General features: G+C 47.9%; 1 protein-coding gene across 1 annotated transcript in view; it reads right to left on the bottom strand.

Annotated features, from left to right (window-relative positions):
- Window positions 1–5,352: 5,352 nt before the first annotated feature.
- The window catches only part of trpv4 (transient receptor potential cation channel, subfamily V, member 4), a 36,164-nt gene continuing 30,284 nt past the window's right edge, over window positions 5,353–11,232 (bottom strand). Inside the window, exons 10-16 of the mRNA XM_061260111.1 lie at window positions 9,938–10,011; window positions 9,403–9,568; window positions 8,986–9,052; window positions 8,029–8,336; window positions 6,785–6,912; window positions 6,401–6,522; window positions 5,353–6,088 (exon numbers count right to left, since the gene is read on the bottom strand). Of these exons, the coding sequence (XP_061116095.1) occupies window positions 5,958–6,088; window positions 6,401–6,522; window positions 6,785–6,912; window positions 8,029–8,336; window positions 8,986–9,052; window positions 9,403–9,568; window positions 9,938–10,011 (996 nt within the window). The 3' untranslated portion in view covers window positions 5,353–5,957. The remainder of the gene's footprint in view (window positions 6,089–6,400; window positions 6,523–6,784; window positions 6,913–8,028; window positions 8,337–8,985; window positions 9,053–9,402; window positions 9,569–9,937; window positions 10,012–11,232) is intronic.

Genomic DNA, 11,232 nt, shown 5'->3' with positions numbered 1-11,232 from the left:
TGAATACAATTGCACAGGTCATGAATATAACAGTGCCTGGCCAGCTGAAGACGGCTGAACAGGGATTCTGTGATTTTAAAAGGGTCGCCATTTTCTTGTGTGCTGCTGACAGAATTTATCACCAACCGCCCATGTTTCCCTCAAGTTGGGCAGGTGTGCGTATGTGTGTTTTCATCTGTGTGTGTATGTGTGTGTGTGTGCGTGTGCGTGCATGCGCATATGTGTGTGCATGTGCATGTGTGTGTGAGCTTGTATGTGCATGTGTGTGTGTGTGTGTGCATATGCATGCGTCTGTGTGTGCGTGTGTGCGTCTGTGTGTATGCTTGTGTGTGTGTGCATGTGTGTGCGTGTATGTGCATGTGCATGTAAATGCGTGTCTGTGTGTGTGTGTGCGTGCGTGCGTGTGTGTGTGTGTGCATGTGCGTGTATGTGTGTGTGCATGTGCGTGAATGTGTGTGTGTCTGTGTGTGTAAGAGAAAGAGGCCAACTAACAGACCTTGGGGCTTTCTTCCTGCCTTCTCAGGCCTCTGAGTGCAGTTTACATTAGACTGGCTCATCAGAAATGTGCCACCTCCGTGCAGTATTTCAGCGCTGAACGTGAAAATTGTTTGACTCGCTGCCTTCAAAGGCAGTGAACATTTGCTTTGGCAGAATGTGTTTGCTGAAGAGTGGAAGAGGGGGAGGGAGCGGGGGAAGAGAGAAAGTAACGGGAGAGAGAAAGTAACGGAACCGAGAGTCAAATGACACGTGGTCGTTTCTCTCGGGCGACTTGAAGGAGCCGGTTTGATGTTTGATGTGTGATGTCTATGCGGTGCTGGGAGAGGCAGGGATTACCTGCGTGTTGCCATCGAGAGCCTCTCTTTCGTCCCCCCACGTTTACATTTCCCCGCTCTGTACTTCACGTTGCCAGATAGCACTACGCTGTGCTCCCTCCACCGCCAACGATGAGTTACAGCACTCCTCCAGGAGCGGTTAAGTGCTCCGAGCTTTCTTTAAACATTTAAAGGATCTGCGTTTCCCCCGTCTCGTTATCCAGTCACGGGTTTATTCCCCTCATGTGAAGCGGGAGCGGAATGCGCGACGCTATAACGTTCCTGCCGTGTTTCTGCTCCCGCGGGGGGTTCCTGAGGCTGTAGGTGCCTGGCTGTTACTCAGAGGGGCTGGATGAACAGGTGGGTTCACTAATACATCCACAGCAGCCGTGCCCGTCTGCACGTCCCCGGAATTAATGCGCTTGCTCAGGGGGAGGGAACCTACCCAAAATAGTCTGTACGCCGGGCCCTTAAGACCGCTCTATACGAGGCGGGGACGTCTCCGGTGGGGCCGCAGCCCTGCATCGAGGGAGACGTTAGCGGTGTTTGGAAACCGCTGATGAGATGAGTTTAGAGTTTTTTCTGAACGCGGTGTTTCACACCATTTCACGAAGCTTGCGTTCGGCAGATTAGAGCGGCTCTCGCTCTCGAGGCCGGGCGAGCGGGTGTGAGAATCTCTCTCTCAGCCGCCGCGAACTCGTCTCGCACGTTGTGAGGAGCTTAATCGTGCATACGTTTAAAAAAAAAAAAACCAAAAGAAAAAAACCACACACACCAAAAAAAAAAAACACTGAAAAACAAAACTACAACCGCAGGAAAAAAAACCAAGCGGAACCCAACCGACAAGGTTCGTTATAGACGCACAAATGGCAGCGCAAAGCAGGATATGCAGTGGGACTGCGGTTACAACCGTACGTCCCAGGGGCCCCTCCGCTAGGGCTCGGCCTCGCTCACAAACGCCGGGCCAAGGCGCCAGAGACGCACGGGCCAGCTGCTTGCGCGTCCTGTGCAGGGCTGCGGTGGTTAAAGACTTGCTGACTGTGTCGCCCCTGGCCCGGCCCTGCCCTACTTAGCGGTGCAGGAGGGCAGGGCAACTTGTCAGCAGCGCTAGGTGCTTCGCTGCGAGATAAAACCTTTCAGGATTAGTGGCCTAGTTTAAGTTTGGCAAAGAGGATTAGACTCCCCTGTGAGGTGAGATTCTGTGTGTCCTTCAGCAGCGAGGATCCCGGGGGGAGAGCGGGAGGGTAAGCCAGAGGGGGGCGACTGCTAAACACGCCCCAGCGAGGGGTCTTAAAGCCCCGCGGCAATTATGCAACGGCGCTAAGTCACCTCTGCATCCCCTGCCCGTCCGCGGGAGGAGGGGAGAGGGCGGGGAAATTAAGCGATCAGCAGAAAGGGAAATGGCGGACGTGCCTCTGCCCTGGTGCCACAGAGCCACAGGAGGGAGACAAACCTTTTCAGGCTCACGCACGCCTTCACACTGCATTACGTCCTGATGGATGGAAACCTCTTTCATGGCACATGCATGATTTTTCTTTTATTTTTTTTATTTTTTTACAAATTAATAAATAAAACCATGGTATTGTTTATTAGAGGGAATTTTAGGATAGATTCACTCACTGAATCATTTAAGAAAAAATAACAATATTTTAATATTTTTTCTTTCCGTTTCAACTCCACGGAGAAGTGAAGGATAAACAGCACTTGTAGTCCATAGAGCTCTGCATTCACCTGGTGGTGAAACGCGGTATTGCAGTATAAAACCAATGGACCGACACATTGGGATCAAGCATAAGATGCATGAACTGAACTTTAACAATTACTGCTAAAAGCACCTTTGGGACAAGGCAGAAGCATAACATTTCTTTAAAATTGGCAGAATAAATCATAAATTGACAGAACACACGGAAAGAAACATGGTAGTCTTGTGAAAAGTGTATTCATAAAAACCTTTTTTCATTTCCAGTAGAAAATGTACAAAACAACATTGTATAAAATATAGCTATTGATTTACACAAGCCAAACACATTTCACTTTCCGCTCACAAAACAGAAGAACCAATAAGATGGGCAGACCTGGGATTATAGGAAATTCTCAAAGTAGGGATAAAAACTGTAAACATGGAAAAACTTCTGTTTGATGGCCGTACTTTTGGCTGTCAGACAGACATTTGCGATAAATTAAAAAAACCTCTGGAACAGCGTAACGTCACCTTTAGTTCACCCTCCGACCACTCGTTGCCCTTAAGATAATGTGGCTATGAACAAATGCTGTATCAAACAAGAACATAGCAAACACTACGAGGCTATTTTTGGTGTTTCAACCTCAGTTAGAGTTCAGAAGTCACGAAAACCCCAATTTACTTCGATATCAGCAAACAACGAACAGCTAACGAAATGTCATATTTATCTTCCTAGTAGTAGGCCTATGTTTTATGGAACCAGTTAGTTGGCACAACCCAGGCATACAATGAATCATAAGGTTGTCCTGAATGTAGTCATCGATTGATGATCTGATTTAAAAAAAAGATTCTTCAGTGTTGCCAAAATATACAGGTAGAGCCACCCTGCACGTTTGTAGACAACCACCTTAGCGTTCCAGTGAAATACAGAAATAATTACGCAATGTATAGGGCAGGCGTAATGCTCACACATCTTTCTGCAGAGGAGAATGCACGGGAGTACGATGTCTGTTGTAGCCATTTTCTGTTTATCTCGTCTGTGAATGCGTATTCTCCCAAGTGTTTTACATCTATTGACTCTTTTCCTTATGCGCTCCCTATAATGCACGTTATGATCTGTTTAGTTTTGCTATGTCCAGATAGGGAGGAATAAGAAATTCTGCGAAAAATCTAGTTGTTAGGAGACATTTCATTTTTCTTCCCCCCCTTTGGGATAATATATTCACAAATGCCTTTTAGATGTTTGATTTATGAAAGTTACATGATATGACTCTTTAATCTCTTCGTTTTAGAAGTGATAAATTTGACCTACATTGCAATGGCATAAAGGCAATCGTACCGACCGTCTTCATGCAACACAAAAAAGGCTTTGTCAAGGAACTGCCTTCCCAACAGCAGGTCTTGGCTCAACAGTACAAATGTTCAGAACTATGACCAGAACAGAACCTCAACAGGACCAAAACGCATCCGGTCAGTCTGAATGTAACTAATAGCCAAAGTATTCCTTCATTGAACAATGCCCAATAGACCTAATATGAAAATTAATGGAATTTTCTGTATTTTAAAAATTCATATTCAAACAATAATCAACCAAAAGCTGTACAATATATAAAAAGTGTATGTCACTTGTGATATACAGTAACTCATCAAAACTAATTCAAAAGATTCATTCAATACTGTGCTAAAATCAAATATATAAGCTGTTTTCTCTCAGCTGTAATGCTTTAATTAAATATAGAATATATTGGTATATCTCCTATGCCTAATGTTAAAATGTAATTTTGCGCAAGCACATAGAAAATTAAAAAAGGTGATTTATCTGGCAAGATTGTCAGTCCATATTAATTACTTCAAACCTAGAGCAGATACTGTCTCATAAGCAAATGCTGATGATCCACTCTGCGATGGCACAAATTTCAGCTTTGTCACGTGGAGTACTGGCTGAAGTACAGGAGATCCATCGCAGATTACGCATGAACTAATCACGAAACAGAAACTTTCTCTAAACAGCATGAGCAAAAGGTCGCTGACCACTACCGTACACAACTACGATTCATATTTATAATTGGGATGGCAGTATGGACTGGTTATTGTATAAGTTGTATCAGACCGTACCAATCGGTTACCAATATTGGAACTAAAATGGTAGTAAATATCTCCCTGGCATATTCATGGAATAACCCGGAAAAGCTTTAACAGATTGGATCGAGCTGAAGAAATGTAATGTGCAAAACGGCTGCGAATGCCCTGTTAAATTCACTGACCGAAAGGCAGATAAGCCAGTTCTGTCAGGAAGCAGACATCTTCCGACAGTCGTCTGCTAGCAGCTTAATCTCAGACACAGTGTATTTGAACCAGAAATATCTTTCCGGTTTTTTTATGCTGATTCTTTTCGAGAAATTCAGCCCAAAGTTAACAGACACAGTAAAAAGTTATTTTCTTAGATGTATGTAGATAATGTATCGACCATCCCAGTATCTAGTCTAGTTGCACATGGTCTAAATATTTGATGGGTTTTTTTAAAATGTTGGCCAACAGAGGCCTGAGCTCTCTGTCTCTTCCTAAAGTCCCTGAGCAAACCTTATAAAACACGGACATGCATGACACATACATTACATTACAGGCAGATGCTCTCATCCAGAGCGACGTACAGTTGATTAGACGAAGCAGGAGAAAATCCTCCCCTGGAGCAATGCAGGGTTAAGGGCCTTGCTCAAGGGCCCAACAGCTGTGCGGATCTTATTGTGGCTACACCGGGATTAGAACCACCGACCTTGCGTGTCCCAGTCGTGCACCTTAACCACTACGCTACAGGCCGCCCTACATCCATTAATGGATTTCTGGTGAGTGACACTTTTTTAAAATTCATTTGTTTTTAAATATTCCTCCTTCTTTGCGGAAAGAGCAGCAGGTGTTTGGGTATTGCAGCACGTTGTGTGGGGCCGGAGACTCCAGAAGGCTGTGCTTTAGGTGTCTTCGGGGTCCGAATGATGGGGTACGGGGCAAACCTCACCCCAGGCCGTCCTGGGGCACCAGCTGCCCTGTTCCTCTGTTCCCCCCGATCTCTTTAAGCCTCTCTTTAAGTCTCTGAGCAGCGCCTGGCCATCAGCTCACACTCCACATATACCATATTTTTTGAGGGAGAAACTGAATGCTTTTTAAAAATTTGTGGGGGGGGGGGAGGGATGGGGAGGACAAAAACATTTGATATATATTCAGTTCACGCACCGTCTGGTTTGATTCTTTGGCATGAAGTAAAATGTTGCAATTTTCGAATTCGAAAAAATTTGATCCTAGTCTTTTCTTTGGAAACCTATCTTCTTATATCTTAAAAACTCTTGAAAAACTCAGGCACCGTACATTTTGTGCAAACTGGCGAAAAAAAAAAAAAGGGGCAGGGCCTGTGTCCCGTCCAATCGCACGTCAGTCCCTGGTGGATCGAGGCCCCTCATTGGCTCCCAGGCTCAGTGCCGGCCCTCGTTGCTTGGCCTCCTCCTCTGTCCTGGGTGGAGGGGCTCCATCTCCACCGCCGTGTCCCTGGAGGGGGGGCCCTTATGCAGCTCCACCACCCGCGGGACCACCGTGGACCAGCGATCTGCAGGAGAGAGAGCGGCAGGGCCTGTAAGGTATCATCGCATGTTGTTTGGCTGACGCTTTTATCCAAAGCGACTTACAGTTGATTAGACTAAGCGGGAGATGATCCCCCCCTGGAGCAATGTGGGGTCAAGGGCCCTTGCTCAAGGGCCCAACAGCTGTGCGGATCTTATTATGGCTACACCGGGGTTCGGACTACTGACCTTGCTGGTCATGTACCTTAGCCACAACACTACAGGCTGCCCCCCAATTAACCAATTAAATACGGCTCTGTTTGATGTATGTCAGGGCGTCTGCTGGATAGTCTCCCCACCTCTCCTCAGGCCCCGGACGGTCTGCTGTATGCCCAGGTACTGGTAGGTTTCGTTCTTGCCCGGGTCCTCGTTTATGATTCCCAGGTTCTGGTTCCAGTGGGACCAGTTCACCTCATCCACCCTGCGCGGGAAGGGAACATACAGGGAGGGTTTCACACAAAGCCAACCTCCAAAACACCCCACAGCCCATTCCCGACTTTTAACCGTCTCAGCTGCTAGTTCCACAAATATGTGATTCAAATGTTCTCCTTAACTGACCGTTCTAATGCTTATCTAGCGGTCACTACTGGTCAACGGAAGGCAATGGAGTTCTAGAACACTGACTTAGAAGTTTGGAAATAAAAAACATTCCCCAAGGGGGTTACTGGGAAAACTGCACGCACCTGAAGCACCACCTGCGGTCAGGTGTCCCGTCCCAGTTTTTCCCGAGCGTGACCATCTCTCCCGCCCGGAAGGACTTGCGCAGGCACACGGGAAAGGAGCGCTCGATGTCCAGGATTGTGGTGGCCCACTGACAGAGGCAGATGGGGAGATATGGCATAAACTTTAGGGGGGTTTTTTTTTTTTTGGGGGGGGGGGGGGGGGGGAGAGATTGGGGTCAGAGGGTAAACGCTGCTGCCAGGGGTCAGAGATCCAGAGACACAGAAGCCGAGGGCACATACAGGAAGCACAGACTCGGGGTCACTGAGGTCAAAGGGCACGAAGGGAGGTCACAGAGGTTGGATTTTTTTTGTTTTCTCCTGTTGCTTCTGGAAAAGTCCGCCTCACAGATAAAATGCCTGTTAGCGGTGCAGTTCAGCTGCGAAGCACTTCAGCTAGCGGTTAACCTGTCTGTGGATACTCTAAAAATGTTTTCATAAACACAAATCAAAGATAGTCGACTTTGATCCAGCTTGAATACACCCATGATTCCAGCCTTTGTTGCTTAAATGTTGTGGCAATAAAAGATAATGACTTGCTACAAAAGTACACATATCCTGAATAATAATTTCAGATTCAACCTGCATAAGGTCTTTATGGAATATCAAGGCTAGCAGAGGCAGAGGACAATAGGATGAATAGGACACTCTGCTATCTTCAGGCCCCATTCAAAAACATACCTAAGAGGTCCAATACCTGCCACTTGTTCATTTAACGCAGAGGTGTCCACTCTTATCCTAAAAGGGCCGGCGTGGGTGCAGGTTTTTGTTTTAACCCAGTAGTAACACACCTGATTATACTAATGAACTAATCTTTGTTCTTTAATCAAGACCTTGATGAGTAGAATCAGCCGTCTTAGTCCTGTGCTAAAACAAAAACCTGCACACACACCGGCCTTTTCTGGTTAAGATCGGACACCCCCTGGGGTGTCAAACTGCAGTCCTGGAGTGTCTGCTGGTGTTTGTGGTTTCCTTTAAATCAGCAGCAAATGAAGGCCTTCAGAACAAGGTGTGTGGACTCTTTAGCCAATGAAAGACTTTGAGATGCATCTCTCATGCTGAAACACACCAAAAACCAGCAGACACTGCGGCCCTCCAGGACTGGAGTTTGACACCCCTGACAGAGAACATCCTGAATCAACTGAAGTTAACAGAGATACCCATGTTGACTCCCACAGTCCCCCCCCCCCCCCCCCCCCCAAATTCACCTGCAGTTTCCAGATCTTCTTGCTCTCCTTGGAGACCTGGCCCACCGTCTCGCCCATGAGGGCGATCAGCATGTTGAGCAGCAGCACAAAGGTGAGGATGATGTAGGTGACCAGCAGGATGAGGAAGACCACCGGGTACTGGGCGCTGTCCACCATGTCCAGCTCGCCCATGCCGATGGTCAGCTTGAACAGGTCCAGCAGGAAGTTGCTGAAGGTGTGTGTGTCCCGGCAGTGTGGGTACGTGGGGCAGCCTTTGGGCGGGCACTGCTCCTCTGGCCCGGGACAGGCAGCCAGGAGGGACACCAGAGCTGGGGGGTGTGTGGGAGGATAGGGTTACTATTAGACCTGGATTCTAACTATTTTCTGCATTTGACTAAGCTTCCATTACATTACATTACATTACATTAATGGCATTTGGCAGACGCTCTTATCCAGAGCGACGTACAGTTGATTAGGCTAAGCAGGAGACAATCCTCCCCTGGAGCAATGCAGGGGGGCCAACAGCTGTGCGGATCTTATTGTGGCTACACCGGGGATTGAACCGCCGACCTTGCGTGTCCCAGTCATGTACCTTAATGACTGCGTCCCTGGTGTACTGGAAGGAATTAATTCCAAAAGTGTAAAACCCTGCCCCATTTGCTCCTCCTAGCAGACTTAAATGCACCAGGCAAGATCAAAAGAGCACAGCACAGAATAGTATTTGAATCCAAAACAAATACTCTTTTAAACCCAGGGGGGTATTTCACAAAGCAGGGCTACGGTGTTTAGCTGGTCAATTGTGCTCCGTAAAACCCGGAACATCTTTTCACTTTAGTCCATGTTCCAGTTTTTATGAGGGTTCCGGGTTTTACTTGGTGCACTTATCCAGCTAAATCCTGCTTTGTGAAACGAGGCCCAGGTCTGCATCCCAAGGCAGAGCACCTGAGGAGAGCTCTGCAGGTGGCAGGTGGAACCTACCTGAGGCGTATCCGATCATGAAGAGCACGTAGACCAGCAGGAACCGGAACAGGTCCTTGAACAGGATCTGAAACCCGAACGTTACAGAGCGATGTGTTTCAGAGCCGCACTGCGCCGTTGGCTGAATGGGCTAAATGACATAAACAGCACGCTCTGTCAGGGCAATCAATGGAGTGCGCTACAGCAAAGCGACCAGCTGCTGGGATTCCTTTAAATATAACGGGGGGGGGGGGGGAGAGAGAAAGGTCAAAACATTGCCAAAGTGCGCAATTTATTCCTCATTCAAGCTCCGGAAGAAGAAACTATACTCGCTGTGAAGCGTCAACTCTAGCCCAGAGCTTAATTACACGATTGTCTAGCATCCCAAACGAGTGGCACTTGGAGGGCGCACTGCATGACGGAGAGTTTTAGGCTCACCTTCTGGATCATGATGCTGTAGGTGCCGGTGAGCTTGAGGCCCCTGGTGAAGTAGAGCGTGTTCATCCAGCCCAGCACCAGGGCGAACACCATCACCGACAGGTAGGCCTCGATGCCCGACAGGTAGAGCGCCGCGGTGACCAGGACCAGCACCGAGTAGATGAAGCTACGACGGGAGACAGCTTTCAGCCATTTTAAACAATGTCACACGCGTGTGTCTCCGCCCGCGCGTACACCGAGGCACACGCGTGTCAGCGCCCGCGCAATTAGCAGCTTTCCTTCCCGAACCGCGCGAACGCGAAACGTGACAATGAAGCTGATGCGGATGGATAAAAAGAAGCACACGCCTCTGTGTGGACTGGCCTAGACACCTTTGTTTTAGTTTTTGAACTTTTTAATTAACGGCCATGTCAATGACAAATTACCGCAAGTGAAAGGGGTGGGGGGTGGGGGTGCTTGTGCAGTTAAATGGGATTGGGGGGGGGAGGTGGGGGCTGAAGAAGGGGATAGTTGAATAAAGGTCCCAGGGTCTTACTAGAGCAGTTGAAAGGAACCGTCAATGAATAAAGAGTTCACCCCCGGGCATTTCTTCAGGAAAAGATCCTTAATCTAAAGAGAAGGGGAGAGAGCCTTGGTTATGCCAACAGAGACATTAAGGATGCACAGCTGAGAGAATACACGGAGGCAGAGACGCAGTGGAGAGAGAGCGAGAGAGAGAGAGAGAGAGCGAGAGAGAGAGAAAGTCCTGGAAAAAAAAACCCTGTAAATCTACTGGGAGTGAAGCCGAACCTTCTAACATGCAGTGCCCCCGCCTCAGGCCAACACCACTGACCACACATAAATAAGACAAGGCTGCGGGAAAACAATAAAATAATAAAACCGGAGTATCAGAGAGTACAAGACACAAATGAATCACGGGGAACAGAAAAACAGCACAGCGCTGTTTTCCTGGTTCTAAATGGAGCGTTTGTGCTCGCCTCTGTGAGCACGGCCACCCTGCCAGATAACATTCCACACACGTACAGGTTGAGTGACCGCGGCCTGACCACTGAAATTAAAATAGTTCTCCACATCCCACACATGAGTGACCTTCAGCAATCAATCCTGCTGGGGGAGGGACACTCAGTGCCGTGAGGCAGCTATGTCTTGGCCTGGGGGGGCAAGGAAAGAGCAGCCGGCCGACAAAAGCCTGACAGCCTCCGTCCAACCAGCCCGTGAACTGGGGTGAGGGAAAACTCAACTCCATCCATCCGTTATCCTAACCCACTTATCCTGAACAGGGTCGCAGGGGGGCTGGAGCCTATCCCAGCATACATTGGGGTGAAAGGCAGGAATACACCCTGGACAGGTCGCCAGTCCATCGCATGGCACACACACCATTCACTCACACACTCATACCTATGGGCAATTTAGAGTCTCCAATCAGCCTAACCTGCATGTCTTTGGACTGTGGGAGGAAACCGGAGTACCCGGAGGAAACCCACACAGACACGGGGAGAACATGCAAACTCCGCACAGAGAGGCCCCGGCCGACCGGGATTCGAACCCAGGACCTCCTTCTGCACCATCCGTGCCGCCATGCGGAAAACTGCAGTATAAAACTATATTATTAATAAATTAGTCCGAAATTTATTAATATTTAATTGTTTAATTACCTTCACCCCAGCTCTCTGCATTTGGCTCTGTTTGATTGTCTCCATTTGCAATGAAGTTTTATTACCAAAAAAAGAGTCTGCGATCTCTTATCCACAGAAAATTACAGGGCTTATCGCGGTGAGATACATTAATTACACGTCACAGACACAAGAGCTACATTATAATTATAAAATA

The sequence above is a fragment of the Conger conger genome, chromosome 11 (assembly GCF_963514075.1).
Source record: "Conger conger chromosome 11, fConCon1.1, whole genome shotgun sequence".
Taxonomy (NCBI): domain Eukaryota; kingdom Metazoa; phylum Chordata; class Actinopteri; order Anguilliformes; family Congridae; genus Conger; species Conger conger.
This window is presented reverse-complemented; position numbering and strand designations above follow the sequence as displayed.